General features: G+C 59.3%; 2 protein-coding genes across 2 annotated transcripts; both read left to right on the forward strand.

Moving 5' to 3' along the window:
* The first annotated feature begins 568 nt into the window (after positions 1–568).
* NIBAN3 (niban apoptosis regulator 3) lies at positions 569–10,257 on the forward strand. The gene is given in 15 exon segments (XM_052800148.1): positions 569–1,985; positions 2,859–2,989; positions 3,479–3,610; positions 4,063–4,177; positions 5,250–5,399; positions 5,662–5,777; positions 5,860–5,964; positions 6,425–6,587; positions 6,935–7,142; positions 7,512–7,653; positions 7,949–8,065; positions 8,238–8,345; positions 8,966–9,077; positions 9,955–10,005; positions 10,008–10,257. Coding segments are annotated over 15 exon segments (1,878 nt in total). The 5' UTR covers positions 569–1,804; the 3' UTR covers positions 10,055–10,257.
* A 285-nt stretch (positions 10,258–10,542) lies between these two features.
* COLGALT1 (collagen beta(1-O)galactosyltransferase 1) lies at positions 10,543–14,457 on the forward strand. Its single transcript, XM_052799750.1, has 6 exons — positions 10,543–10,856; positions 10,913–11,008; positions 11,138–11,248; positions 12,612–12,729; positions 12,832–12,966; positions 13,963–14,457. Exons 1-6 carry the CDS (start codon positions 10,543–10,545, stop codon positions 14,392–14,394), a joined length of 1,206 nt encoding a protein of 401 aa, XP_052655710.1. The 3' UTR covers positions 14,395–14,457.
* The last annotated feature ends 57 nt before the right edge of the window (positions 14,458–14,514 follow it).

Consider the following 14,514-nt stretch of genomic DNA (forward strand, 5'->3'; position numbering starts at 1 on the left):
CTTGCTGGTTTGTTAGATTTGTCTTTGTTAATCCTGACTTTAACTGCACATCAGTTTTTGCCTGAAACTTGGCGTCGGTGGCTCCTTCCTACCTTGTTTTTTCACATCCCTGCGTGCGTAGCAGTAAGGTTTTGGCTTTCGGTAGCGAACAGCGCTTTGAGATCGCGCGGTGTCTGTCGGTGCAGCGGGAAAGGAACGGCGTTCCTGTGTCTTTTACGCTCTAGGAAGCGCAGCGCTTCTGTGCCAGATTTGGGAAAAAAAACCCCAAGAATTGAGGTTCCTGGGCTGGACGTGGATATTTACAGGTACATCACAAAGCAGTTGGACAGGACTTGGAGCGTAAAAGCCCTGAGCCGGCAGTACCGGGCGCAGCCGTCCCTCTCAACGGCATCTTTGAGCCGCGGAGTTGGCGGCTGCCGGACTACGAGCGATTCAGCCTTCGTCAGCGACGTACCCGGGGTTTGTCGCTGCCGTCCGTAGTCATCTTTAGCGTCGCCTTCCCGGGGGTTACGTATAGATTCTGGTGGGAGCTGCGAAGCAAGGCTGGTCAGCGGCTGTTCTTGGTATCTCCGAAACTGCTTTTAAGGAGATCCAGGCAAAAAGCGTCAGGGTTTGCGAGTTAAACACGAACGTGACTAAAATCACGTTTGTGTCTGCCCGATAGCAGAGCCTCACATCTTAAAAACGCAAAGTAAGCTAGCAGAGCAGATGCGCGCGGACGAGACTTTGAAACTAAAATCTAATGCAAATTATTGAAAATAACGCGATTCCCTGTTCTGGGACCTGACAAACGATGCAAGTTTTAATGAGGTGGTTTTGGCAAACGTGAGTGCAAAAATGCGCGGTGGTAAGTTTCCATGTGTCAGGTCTGTGGTGCCGTGTCTGTAGAAACCCGTTTCTCTTGCGCAGCCGCACCGTGTCATCCCTCCGGTGATTCCGAAACCTTTTTCCACTCGGCTTTATGTTTTTTTCTAAACTATCCCCCACTGATTGCCTTCTATTAAAAGCGTTTGGGCTTTTTGACCACCCTGGGGGCTGATGCGAGTGCCAGATATTTCTGCTCAGAGTTTCCTGTTTCTACACATCCCGTGGGGCGCAAAGGGTATCAAAAACCACCGGTTGCGTAACGGTCAAAACGACAGATTTCGTTCAAGCTTGATTAGGGAAGCGAGAACAGGTGCAGAGCACAGCAGCGAGCGGGGCTGTTTCCGTGATATGCTCTCAGATTTGGAAATAACTCAGAAAAATCCCCTCGCTGTATCCCACTCGGTCGCTTCTGCGTCGTTCCCAAATTCCTTACCCCCTTCCTTTGGTTTTGGGGTATCTTGTGCTGGCGGTAGCCGAGACGGGGACGAGGTGGGCAGAGCATGGAGCACCGAGAGCAAATTTGGATAAACCCGGTTGCGCCTTTCGTAGCGTCGTGTAAATTTATACCTGAACCGCTTTAGCATCCTAAATCTAAATTCCAGCGCGCGCAGTCTCGTCTTGAATAGTTCTGTGTTAATTAACGGTAACTGGCAATTGTTTCTAGGATGGAAACAGCACGTGCGGGTGAGCGAAGAGATAGCTAGCGCCGTCCCGCTGCAAAAGCGGGACCCCCTGAGCTGGGATGTGGCCGAGCACAAATTCGCCCGGTCTCAAAAATAAATCGGAAACCAAATCGGTGCCGTTTTAGCACGCAAAACTTGGGGAGAAACTGGTAGAAAGGGGTGGGAAGCCGCAGAGGTGCCGCTGCCCCTTTAAGGCTTATTTCGTGAGGGGGAGGGGGTTCGATACGAGACTTTATTTGAATATTTATGAACCGATGATCTGGAGGGGAGAGAGACGGAAAAGCGCTGCCGGGCGGAGAAGCCGGCATGTGGCGCGTCCCCTCACCACCACCGAGCCCGGCCTCGGAGCCCGGCCGGCAGCGAGCGCGCTGAGGCCGAAGATGGGAGGAAGGTGTTCGAGCCCTCTGAACGGGAGACAGCGCAGGTATCTGAGAGGTGAGAAAGGACTTTGGCTGTCTCCGTTGCTTTTTTTTGGGGGGGGGGAAGTACAAATTCTGTTCGCAGCGAGTCGTGGCAGGGCTCCCTTGGCGGTGTCAGCCCTCCTTCCGCGCCGCAAGGCTGCCAGCACTGGGTCGGTGCTCGCTGAGCTCACGTTTGGGCTTGGTGAGATGTGAAATCTGATTTAGCCGTTGGTTTTAAGGCGTTAGTTGGACAAAAACCAACAGAGCGGGCGAAAGGAGTCTCCGAGCCCTCGTCTCTGGTACCTTCCTCTTCGGATGGCTCTCGGAGAGAGGGTTGGGAAACGCCTCGTCCTTAGAGCGTCGGCTCGCTGCACTCCCTGCCTCCTCCGGTGTCTTGAGCGACGCGTTTCTCTGGGCCGTAAGACGCCCCTGGAGCTTCAGACTGCGGCTTTGTTGTCCGATTCTTTCAAGCCTACAGGGCGTGACATTTCGGTAACTCTGCTGTCGATGAATTTGCTCTCTTGTTTCCATCTTCCCAGCTGGCGGAAGAAGCGTTTGGAGAAGCAGTGGCACATAAGAAGCCTTTTTAAATTTTGATTAGTGTCGGACCCTCTGACATTTCAGATTCTTTTTTGACCAGGCGCCTTCCCGGCCTATGCTGGCCGCATTCCCGGGGTAACAAAGCGCCCGCAGTTTGGGAGTGGGGTCCAGCGACAAGCGCAAGAAAGAAAAGAGCCGTAACTCTTTATTTCCTGAAATACGGAGAGGTTGCTTCATGCCTCAGCGCTCGCCTTCCGCTGCTGTCCTTAGAGGAGAGTAAAAAAAAATGTTAATTAAAAGGAGCGAGCAGCCTCCTCTGGCAGGAGGGTGCCCCCCAAAACGGGCTCTGTCCTTGCTGTGCCTCCAGGTCGTGCGGACGCCACGATGAAGAACTTCGTGCCCTATTACCGGAGGCAGCTGGCGACTGCACTTCTGAGACGGGTCTCGGGGGAGCTGGACCCCCAAGGGAAACCGGCCCCGCAGCTCCTGCCAAGAGAGGTAAAAGGCTCCGCGAGGAACACGAACCTGCCGAGGTCCATCTTGTCTCGGAGGTGCCTGGGAAGACGCGGCTGCTGTTCCCCGTCTCGTTGCAGCTTCATCGTGTAATTGAACGTTACGCAGAACAGCGACCTGTCGCTAGGGAAAACTTTTATCCTTTGTGGCTTAGAAGTAAATATTTAGGAGCGTGTTTTAAGAGAGACGAGAAGGTGGGATCGACAGCCGAGGGTCTAGCTCACAGATCGGTGCCAAAGTCCATCGAAGCCCTTACAGCAGCACCACGGTTTTGTCACAGAGAGTGACGACCTGGTTTTTTAGCTTTTCACCACCACTAGATGTCCATGTCCCGCTGCCTCTCGCTATTATTTTTGCAACCCTGGTAGCAAAAGGTCTGGCTGGGGCCAGCTCGTACGCGCTGGGCGATGGGTCCGTCTCCCCGCAGCGCTGACGCTTTGCACCTTTTCCAGCTCTTTTCTTGTGTGTCCTCAGCTCCGGGGGCCGCCCGATGCTGCTCTGCATGAGGGATTGCTCTCCCAGTATGACGGCGATTCTCGCAGCTGGCAGGAGAATTACTTCATTCTGCTCGGGGATTTTACCCTGCAGTGGTTCGAAAGTGAAGAGGTAAACATGCTCCTGCAGCTGCTGCTGCAGAGGTCGTAAAATAGAGGATTTTTTGTGGTCAAACCTCGTGAAAACCTCATCCCTTGCAGGCAGAGGCGAAGGCGGGCACGGGGCCGTGCAGATACCCCTGCCCAGCCGCTTGTGTAAAAGCCTGCCGCTTCCCACCCGCACGACTGAACAACGGTTCTCTTTGCACGGAGAATCCTTCCACAAATATATTCCATGTGCTTTAAAATTCACCCCGGATCACCACGTTGCGTTGGATCCTTCTGTTGTTTTAATTGTTGGTACCTCTTTCGCGCGAAAGAGGTACCGAGTTCTGCTTCTGGCGTAAGCGAAGCCACGAGAAACGAACCCGCTCGCTGTCGCCAGCCACTCCGCGGTCGGTGTGAACAATTAAATCACCGCCTGCAAACCCTCGCTGAGGACTCGCCCTTTGATTTCTTTTCCAGGCCCTGAGGAAAGGCTGCGAGCCCAGAGGCTCGACCGCTCTCTCCGGCTACCTGCTGCTGTCTTCGCCGAGCGAATACGCCGAATCGCTTGGCGATCTGTGCCAAGGACTCGCAGGTAATTCTGTGATGCGTCAACGGTTAAGAAATAGGTTGTGGCTGGGGTAGGAGCGGAGTCCGGTTCGGCACCTCGGAGCGTGACGGAGGAGGATGAGGTGAACGCACGAGGCAGGTTCTGTGTCCGGCCGAGAGACCCTGCGCCAAAAGGCACCCGAGAAAACTCTCTTATGTGTAGGCAGAGCCGTAACGCTCGGGGCGAAACTTTCGGTGTTGCCCAGACTTGGCGCTTTTGAGATCTCCTGCAGCTGAATCTGTTGTTTTCCTTGTTTCTCCGCATCCTCTGGCATTCTCCTCCGGCAGACAGCTGTGCTCGGGGCTGCCGGCAGCCTGCACGGCTTGACTCGGCCAGCTGGAAAGTGAAAATCTGAAACCCGAGTGGCACGAAACCAGAAGCAGCTGCAGAGAAACTTTGCCAGTGACTGAAATTCATTTCAAATGGTTTTCTCTGTTCAGCTCTTCAGCATGCAGCCCTCTGGCTTTTATTAGAGAGCTGCCTACTATAAAAGAGTTTATATCTGGTTGCGAACACTTGTAAATTACCATTGTTGTTTTAAAGTACGGACGGCACCGTTTAAAATAAAAAACGTAATGGAATTGGGATCTTTCCAGTCTGCTGCAGATACTGGTTAAAAAGGAGGCGAGCCTTTACCAATCTGCTCTTGGAACAAAACATTCATACTCCTCCCCTGTGAATGGTTCTTGCTGTTTACCACGCTGCGCCAAAACTCCTGTTAGTTGCGTCTATTAACGCTAAAAAAAGGAAAAGCCGCCCACCTCGGCAAAGGCCGCGCCAGCTGATCCCGTCCCTTTGGCGTTTCCCTGGCTTGATGGCCGACGTCTGGCGGGGCGTGATCCCCCTCGTTTTCTAACGAGCGGCTGAGACGCGGCGGGGCCTTGGATCGTTCTTGAAGGACGGCGTTTTACTTTATCCGTAAACTGGTATTCCTGAATGAAAATACGAACGGCAGCCTTACCGCTAGGGAAGCTTGCAAGAGTTTATAGAGATTTAATTCAAAATTGTTGCAGCGCCAGCGTACATTGCGCTCCTTCCTCTCTCCTTCCTCCCCGAGGTGGCAGCCCCTTCGCCGACCCGCCGGGAGAGTTTCTGTTTTTTCTCTACCATCCCTTCCGGAGGCATTTCTGCTTCTGCGCAGACTCGGCGGAATCGCGACGGATCTGGAAGGCCGCTCTTCGGGATGGCATTCGTTACCGCAGCACGGGTGAGGCTGCCGAAGCGGGTGGGTGCCGCCTAACGAAGCGGCGAGGTCCGAGAGCATGAGCTCTCCGCCCTGGGGATCTTTTCACGGAGCAGGCAGCGCAAGTGGAGTCTCGCCACGTTTGTGCCCGGAGGGCGAGCGCTGCTTGCGGCCTTTATTCTCGCTCGGAATAGTTTTTAGCCGCTGCGTTCCCGCGGTTTGGTGGGAATTGCTCTGAGTGTCCTCGATTAAATATCGCCAGGACTAGCCCGTCCTTTGTCCTCAGAACTACAGAGGAGGGATTCTCTGGAAGCGGAGGCGTTCCTCGAGGCTGTGCGGTTTTACAGGCAAGAGAGAGGCCGCTACGGGGCAGGGGATCTTCTCCTGGGGCTGGAACCTGAGGTCGGTAAAGCGTTCGAGACCGGAGCTTTTCCAGCGAGGTTGTTGCTCCGATGTGGTTTCAGCCGCTCGTTTTGGGTTTTAGATCCTCGGAAACGTGCTGATGGAGGATTTGCTGCCAGTGCTGCGCTCTCAGGTGCTCCCGAGCATCGGAGGGTCAGAAAGGAGGCGGCGGCAGCTGTGGCTCCAGGTGAATGCCCGGGGTGTCGCTTGCACCCGAAAGTCAGGGCTGTGCTGACGCTGGCACACGCGGTGGTGACCGGCGTGCTCGGAGGGAGAGCGGAGCATCGTGTGTAAACTTCTCAAATAAAGAACAATTGGGACAAAAAAGGCTCGTTCCGGGGCCGCTTCCCGTGGAAGCGCCAGAGTGAAAAACGTGGAGCATTGCGGCGTGTGAGCGATGTGGCTGGTTCCATGTATCGGCAGCGAGGGGATGGTTGTAATGGAGAGGGATGAATTAATTACTTGATATTTGGGTTGGGTGAAACGAAGTGGGATGAGTCAAGGAATTTCAGGAGCGTGACACGGATGGGAGGTGGGTTTTTGTTCAGTGGTGAGCCCAGTAACGGTAACGTTCCCAAAAGTTGTGCCTCTTACCTCTCCTTTGTTCCTTCTTTCTCTGGTTCACCCACTCCTCATCGGCTGCCCAGTTTCTCCAGGAGGTTTATGCCCTGATCCTCAGCGAAATCGCCAGCGAATTCGAAGGTTTTCAGAAGGAGAAAGAAAAACTACAGACGGAGCTGGAGAAGAAAATTCGCCCCGACCTGGATCAGATGCTGACTCTGAAGGATCAGATAGCCAGCAAACTCCAAGGTTGGGCAAACGGGGGGAAACGTTGTGATAAAAGGCAAAAACACAGGTTCAAAAATAAAAAAGACCTGGACAAATCCGTGAAATTCGTCCTCCTCTAGTCGCAGGCCTTAGTTTGTGAAGTGCTGGCTTGGATAGCGTCGGTTTGGGAACCGCCGACCAACAGCTATGGCGAATTTGGGTGTAATAAAGAGGGGCTGTGGGTGGGAGATCTCAGGTGGCGTTTTCTACCCGAACCTGAGCCCCACGGGTGTGACTGTGCCTCGTGGAGCGCAGCACGGCGTGGAACGTGGCGCGGCGTGGAGCACGGTCCGGTCCGTCGGGCGACCCACAGCTTTCGCTCTTGGCAGCCGCAGTGCAGAGCCCAGCGGAGTCGTGCTGCGGCCGGAGCGTGGAACCTCACCTGGAGTGCGTGATGGAGGAACTCATGCGTCCCGTCAGCTCGGGAGTCGAGGCGGTTCGCTCGCTCTTTGCCCAGAGGGTTGATGAGATGATCGGACTCGTCCGGAGCTCTCCTGTCACGGTCCTGCAGAAAGAGGTAACGCGGGGAACGGGACGGCAAAGGCAGCTGCTCTCTTCCAGCCCCGCCGCGGCCGTTGCGGGACCGATTCCTGAGGCGTCGGCGTCGTCGCAGTGCGGCAGCTCCTTTGAATCGGTGTCGAATCCCGGCAGGAGGGTTCTCACGGGGTTGAGCTTTATTAAGCGTCAGGTCTCTCGGCCGCTGGGGAGATGTCGGAGGACGCTTTGGGCTCACGCTCTTTCCCTGAGCACGTGCTGGTGGTCCATGCTCCAGAGAGGGAACGGGAGGGCGGAAAGCGGGAATACGGAGCCGGGGATCCCAACAACCCCGGGCAGCAAACGCGGGGATGCCGCGCGCCGCCCGAGTGACGCGTTGCTGCTCTGACGTAGCTTCTGACGCTGGGGGAGAACGTCCTGGCAGCCCCAAGTCATGCACCTGTGCTACGAGGAGGCCGACCTGTATCGAGAAAGCCTGCGAGGGCTGGAGGAGCGGTTCGGCTTCCGCGGCGTGACGAGCCTGGTCCTCGGCGCGCAGAACCTCATGCAGCAAGTAGGTGCTGACGCTCGGAGTGGTGGGGGGGTCCGACGCCGGGGGCTCTGGCTCCGGCCTCAGCCGCTCGCTCCCCCGCCTCGTGCTCCGTTTCTCCTTGGGGTGCTCCAAAGGCACGAAGCAAAAATCTGCAAATATTTTCTTAGTTTAAACAAGAAAACCAAACCCCGAGTTGGCTAACTAAGGAGAAAGGGACTCACAACAGGGCTGGGGGGGGCGAGATGCGGAGCAAAATCCTGGGTCCTGCACGCCCGGTATCGGCTCAGCGAGGTGGTTTTTTTTTTTAATCTTGCAGCTGATGGAGAATGCCACCCACACCTTCCTGCAGCTCTCGAAGCAGCACCTCGGCCAGGCGGCCGGCCGGCGCCGGCTCACCCAAACGCTGGGGAAAGTCAAAGAGCGGGTGCTGAAGGTGAGGCGGGGGTCGCTCTCGATGGGTTTATTTAGGTGGAGTTTGGGTTTTTTTTTTTCTGTTGAACACCCACCCCGCTTCGCTGCGTTTCCCTGCATTTCTGCGTTGCTTTCACGCCGCAGACGTGAGGTTGTTGCGAAGGGACCCGTCCTCTTTTTGAATTGAATTGCAGAAATTTGACTACGACAGCAGCTCCGTCCGGAAGCGGTTCGCTCAGGAGTGGCTGGTCCGGATTTTTCTTCCTTTTCTGCTGAAGCATTTGGAGTCCGGGTGTAAGCTGGTACGGTCGTGCCTGCGACAGGCTGGGGGGGGCGGGGAATGGGCTCAGACAAGCGGGTTTTAGTTCAGCAAGAAAAAGCGACTCCTTCCCTCAGCATCCTGGCAGAGGAACCGTCTCTCCACAGAAAAGAGCTTTTAATTCAAGCCGCCACGGTGCAGGCTGCCAAACCGCAGCTCTCTCCTAGACGGCATCCCGAAAATCTCCTCCAAACGGACACAACTCATGTTCTGTTCCGTGCCGCCGTGGGTGTGGCTGTCCTTTAGCTGTTTCCCAGAACAGAACATTCTCCTTTATTTTTATTTTATTCCTTCTTTTTTTTTTTTTTTTTTTTTTTTTTACATCTTCCCATTCGCTGTGCCGGAACGCTGGCTGGAGCGATTCCCTCCGTAGCGAGTCCCAGGGGTGTTTTTGGAGGTGAAGGGCGCTCTGCCATGGGGGAAAAGGGGCTCCTCTGGGATCCGAGGGCGCTGCTGTAGACCCTGGCCTTGCTCTGCCTGATTTTTTGGGGGGGGAGGCTTACCCGATTCCCGTCAATTCTTCCCATCCTGGCTGCTGGTTTCGCGGTTCGCTGGGAACACAAACGGTGACGCTTGCCCGCTCTTCCCTCCCCCACCGCGTAGGAGCTGCCGCAGTACGAGAGCTTCGTGTTCGCCGACTTCAGCGGCATCATTAACCTGGAAAATATTTATGAAGAAACAGTCCTGGCCGTGCTGCTGCGGGCTGTTGGCAGAGGTGAGGGGGGGGCTGCGTTGCCCAGCGAAAATAGTTTCCCCCGTCAAAATATTTCCAGTCGCCAAATCGTCGCTACTGCTTTTCTGTACCCGGCTGAGATTCAGAGAGGGGGGGGGTGTTCTTTTGTTTTTTTTTTTTAAGCTGTTAGACAGTGATTTCCATGTTTGTACATTCAAGTTTCTTTCCAGCTGTTGCCCTTGGTCCGTTCCAGAATCCCAAGGTGAATTATTTTCTTCCTGCCAGTTTTCTTTCCCTCCCCCCCTCGCTGGCTGGAACCTCTAAACCTCCCACTGGCCAAAGCCGAGGCGGGGTGGGGGGGGGTGGAAAATCATCTCATTTTACAGGCATGATGTCATGGGAGGGCTGCGTGTTTCATTGCCGCCTCATACAGCGTCGAACAGGGGAGCTGTTATGGGCAGTGAGCGAGTGGGGAACGGCCGCGGGCGCCGCTTTAACCCTCCGGAAAGAGGAGGGGGGGACGGGTGAGAAGGGGACTTCACCCGCTTGTAAAACTGGTTGGCGGTTTTCCATCGGCCAAGCGCGAAACTGGGGTGAAAACAGGCCGAGATGGGTCCGTATGGTTCACCTGAAAGTCGGATTTTGAGAATTTTACTTGAAACTTGCGAGTAGGATTTTGAAGGGAAAATACCTGAAAGTAGCGTTTTGAAGGTAAAATACCCGAAAGTAGCATTTTGAGGTGAAAATACTTGAAATTTTGAAGGTGGAAATACCTGAAAGTGACACTTTGAAGGTGAAAAATACTTGAAATTTTGAAAGTGAAGTACCTGAAAGTAGCATTTTGAAGGTGAAAGTACTTGAAAGTGACATTTTGAAGGTTAAATTTAGCGCTGAGGATGACTCCCCTTCCCTCTTCCAGTGCTGGCCGAGGCCTCGTGCCGTAACAGACACAACCTCTACGCCGACGGCTTCTCCTGCCGCAGAGCACCGAGGAGCTGCTCTACGAGGAGATGGGCTGAGGACGCGGCGTCGCCGTACCGGCCGTGACCCCCCTCACTGGTTGTGACCCCCACCCCTCACTGGTTGTGACCCCCTCACCCCTCCCCGGATGGGGGTCAGCGGGGCCGTGTCCCATTGCGGGGGCCGGCGGGTGACTCCGAACCCCTTTGGCCCCACCGGGAGCGGGTCGTGTCCAGTGAAGAACTGAGTGATTGGAAATGGACCGACCGTGTGCGGAGTGTGCTGGGGGGGGGGGGAAACAAAGCTGTGGGGCTTCACAAAGGGTGGGGGGAGAGAGAGAGGGGGGAGATGGGGGCAGGGGAAAGAGGTGTGGGGCAGAGGAGGGCGAGGTGGGGCGGGGGGAGCTGGAATGGAGGAGAGGGGGGCAGAGGAGAGGGAGGTGGGGGAGAGGGACAGATGTGGGGGAGTGGAGGGAGAGACAGATGGGGCGGGGGGGGCAGAGATGTGGGGCAGAAGGGGGTGAAATGGGGCAGCAGAGGAGGGGGAGATGGAGCGGGCGGGGGAGGCTTCGCCGCGGGGTGGCGCGCCAAAAGGGGGCGTGGCGCGCCAGAAGGGGGCGTGTCCTCCATCCCCGCCGCCGCCGGCGGGGAGGGGGCGTGGCGTGGCGGCGGCGGGGGCGGAGCCCGGCGGGGCGGGGCGGGGCCTGCCCAGGATGGCGGCGGGGCGGCCGTTCCCTCCGCGGCTGCTGCTGCCGCTGCTGGTGCTGGCGGCGGGACCGGGATCGGGCCCGTTCCACGTCCACGGGTATTTCCCCGAGGAACGGTGGAATCCCGAATCGGGCCTGAGACCCCCCCGGGTGACGATCGCGGTGCTGGCGAGGAACGCGGCCACGCCCTGCCCGCCGCGCTGGGAGCGCTGATCGCGGTGCTGGCGAGGAACGCGGCCCACGCCCTGCCCGCCGCGCTGGGAGCGCTGGAGCGGCTGCGGCACCCCAAGGAGCGGACGGCGCTCTGGTGGGCGAGACACGCGTGGGGGGGGTCGGTGGGGGGGGGGGGGGGGAGCGGGTGTTTTGGGGGGGAGCCGGGGGACTGATGGTGGCGGCGGGGGGGGGGTGTGTGTGTCGTGTGCGGTTGTCCGCGCAGGGTGGCGGTGGATCACAGCGTGGATAACACGACGGCCGTGCTGCGGGAGTGGCTGGGGGGGGTGCGTGGGCTCTACCACCGCGTGGAGTGGCGGCCCATGGAGGAGCCGAGGTGAGGGGGGGGGGCGATGGGAGCCGGGGGGGGGACCGGGAGGGACGGGGGGGGGACCGGGAAGGGCGGGGGAAGGTGGCCACGGGGGAGCCCCGTGGGCTGCGGGAGTCTGGGTTTGGGGGTGGGGGGGTCCCCCGTGGGCGCCTAAGTTTTGGGGGGGGGTCCCTGTGGGCTGTGGGTGCCTAAGTTTTGGGGGGGGGTGTCCCTGTGGGTGCCCAAGTTTTGGGGGGGGGGTCCCTGTAGATTGTGGGTGCTCAGGTTTTGGGGGGATCCCTGTGGGCACCCAAGTTTTGGGGGGGGGTCCTTGTGGGTGCCCAAGTTTTGGGGGGGGTCCCCCATGGGCTGTGGGTGCCTAAGCTTTGTGGGGGGGTCACTGTGGGTGCCCAAGTTTTGTGGGGGGAGTCCCTGTGGGTTCCCAGGTTTGGGGGGGTGTCCCTGTGGGTTGTAGGTGCCCAGGTTTGGGGGGGGGTGTCCCTGTGGGTAACCGGGTTTGGGGGGGGTCCCCTGTGGGCTGTGGGTGCCCAAGTTTCATGGGGGGGTCCCCATAGGGTTGTGGATGTCTAGCTTTGAGGGAGTCTCTGTGGGTTGTAGGTGCCCAAGTCTGGGGGGGGTCCCTGTGGGTCCCCAAGTTAGGGAGGGGTCTATGGGCTGTGGGTGCCCAGGTTTGGGGGGGGTCCCTGTGGGTTGTAGGTGCCCAAGTTTGGGGGGGGGGTGTCCCTGTGGATGCCTGGGTTTGGGGGGGAGCTCTGTGGGTGCCCAAGTTCAGGGGGGGTTCCTGTGGGTCCCTAAGTTAGGGGGGGGTCCCCAGGTTTGGGGGGGTCCCCATGGGCTGTGGGTGTCCAGCTTTTGGGGGGTCCCTATGGGTTGTAAGTGCCCAAGTTCGGGGGGGATCCCTGTGGTGGGTGCCTAAGTTTGGGGGGGGTTCCTGTGGGTTGTAGGTGCCCAAGTTTGGGGGGGGGGGTCCTCTGTGGGCTGTGAGTGTCCAGTTTTGGGGGGGGTCCCTAGGGGTTGTAAGTGCCCAGGTTTGGGGGGGGGGGTGACCCTGTGGGTGCCCAGGTTTGAGACGGGGTGTCCCCCTGGGTTGTGGGTGCCCAAGTTTGGGGGGGGGGGGGTCCCTGTGGGTGCCCAGGTTTGAGACGGGGTGTCCCCCTGGGTTGTGGGTGCCCAAGTTTGGGGGGGGGGGGTCCCTGTGGGTGCCCAGGTTTGAGGGGAGCCCCATGGGCTGTGACTGCCCAAGTTCAGGGGGGGGTGTCCCCTCTGGGTGCCGGGTCTCAGGGGTCCCCGTGGAGCGGTGTGGGTGGGTGCAGGGGCTGGGGGGGGTCTCTCAGGGCAGGAGGGCAGCGCGGACCCCCCCCCTCCCCAGGTGGTACCCCGACGAGGAGGGCCCCAAGCACTGGTCCCCCTCCCGCTATGAGCACGTGATGAAACTGCGTCAGGCGGCGCTGGAGTCCGCCCGCGCCAACTGGGCCGACTACCTGCTGGTAAGGGGGTCCCGGCGCTCGGGGCGGGGGGGGCCACAGCTCCGCGGCGACGGTTTCGGGGGCTGATGGCGCCGGTCGGGCGTCTTCGGTGCCGTCGGGCAGTTCCTGGACGCCGACAACGTCCTGATCAACCCTGACACGCTGGGGCTGCTGATGGCGGAGAACAAGACGGTGGTGGCTCCCATGTTGGACTCGCGCGCCGCCTACTCCAACTTCTGGTGCGGGATGACGGCGCAGGTGAGGGCCGGGTCGTCCAGGTGCTCTGGGTGCTGGGTTCTCCAGGTCCTCTGGGTGCTGAGCCCCCTGGGTGCCAGGTTCTCTGGGTGCTGAGTCTCCTGGCTGCCAGGTTCTCCAGGTCCTCTGGGTGCCAGGTTCTCCAGGTCCTCTGGGTGCTGAGCCCCCTGGGTGCCAGGTTCTCTGGGTGCTGAGCCCTCTGGGTGCCGGGTTCTCCAGGTCCTCTGGGTGCTGAGCCCTCTGGGTGCCGGGTTTTCCAGGTCCTCTGGGTGCTGAGTCCCCTGGGTGCCGGGTTCTCCAGGTCCTCTGGGTGCTGAGTCCCCTGGGTGCCAGGTTCTCCAGGTCCTCTGGGTGCTGAGTCCCCTGGGTGCCAGGTCCTCTGGGTGCTGAGTCCCCTGGGTGCCGGGTTCTCCAGGTCCTCTGGGTGCTGAGTCCCCTGGGTGCCGGGTTCTCCAGGTCCCCTGGGTGCTGAGTCCCCTGGGTGCCGGGTTCTCCAGGTCCCCTGGGTGCCACATGCCCTGGGCACTGGGTGCTGAGTCCCCTGGGTGCCGGGTTCTCCAGGTCCTCTGGGTGCTGAGTCCCCTGGGTGCCAGGTTCTCCAGGTTCTCTGGGTGCTGAGTCCCCTGGGTGCCAGGTCCTCTGGGTGCTGAGTCCCCTGGGTGCCGGGTTCTCCAGGTCCTCTGGGTGCTGGGTCCTCTGGGTGCTGGGTTCTCCAGGTCCCCTGGGTGCCACATGCCCTGGGCACTGGGTGCTGAGTCCCCTGGGTGCCGGGTTCTCCAGGTCCTCTGGGTGCTGGATTCTCCAGGTCCTTTGGGTTCCAGGTTCCCTGGGCACTGCATCCCTTGGGTGTCACGTTCTCTGGGCACTGGGTGCTCCACATCCCCTGGGTGGCACGTCCGCGGGGTGCCGCGTCCCCTGGGTCCCCCGGGTGCCGCGTCCTCCCATCCTGCCGCTCCCCGGGGCCGAGCCGAGCCCCCAGGCGGTTCCTGCCTCCGCCAGGGTTACTACAGGCGGACGCCGGCCTACCTGCCGATCCGGAAGCGGGAACGCCGGGGCTGCTTCGCGGTGCCCATGGTGCACTCCACCTTCTTGGTGGACCTGCGGAAGGAGGCCTCGCGGGCGCTCGCCTTCTACCCGCCCCACCCCGACTACACCTGGGCCTTCGACGACATCATTGTCTTTGCTTTCTCCTGCCGGCAGGCGGGTGAGGAGCCGGGGGGGCTGGCGTTGGCCTTGGCTTTGGGCTGGCGTTGGCTTTGGGCTGGCGTTGGCTTTGGGCTGGCGTTGGCCTTGGCTTTGGGCTGGCGTTGGCTTTGGGTTGGCGTTGGCTTTGGGTTGGCGTTGGCCTTGGCTTTGGGCTGGCGTTGGCTTTGGGTTGGCATTGGCTTTGGGCTGGCGTTGGCTTTGGTTTGGCCTTGGCCTTGCCTTTAGGCTGGCGTTGGCTTTGGGTTGGCCTTGGCCTTGGCTTTAGGCTGGCGTTGGCTTTGGGCTGGCGTTGGCTTTGAGTTGGCCTTGGCCTTGGCTTTGGGCTGGCGTTGGCTTTGGGTTGGC

This window comes from Harpia harpyja, chromosome 10 (assembly GCF_026419915.1).
Source record: "Harpia harpyja isolate bHarHar1 chromosome 10, bHarHar1 primary haplotype, whole genome shotgun sequence".
Taxonomy (NCBI): Eukaryota; Metazoa; Chordata; class Aves; order Accipitriformes; family Accipitridae; genus Harpia; species Harpia harpyja.

What these genes read in the sequence shown, in the direction of transcription:
- COLGALT1 (XM_052799750.1), top strand. Translation starts at nt 10,543, where the DNA reads ATGGAGCGGGCGGGGGAGGCTTCGCCGCGGGGTGGCGCGCCAAAAGGG. An exon ending in CTGAGACCCCCCCGGGTGAC is followed by an intron (nt 10,857 to 10,912) that starts GATCGCGGTGCT and finishes GCTGGGAGCGCT; the next exon opens with GATCGCGGTGCTGGCGAGGA. An exon ending in GGTGCGGGATGACGGCGCAG is followed by an intron (nt 12,967 to 13,962) that starts GTGAGGGCCGGG and finishes TGCCTCCGCCAG; the next exon opens with GGTTACTACAGGCGGACGCC.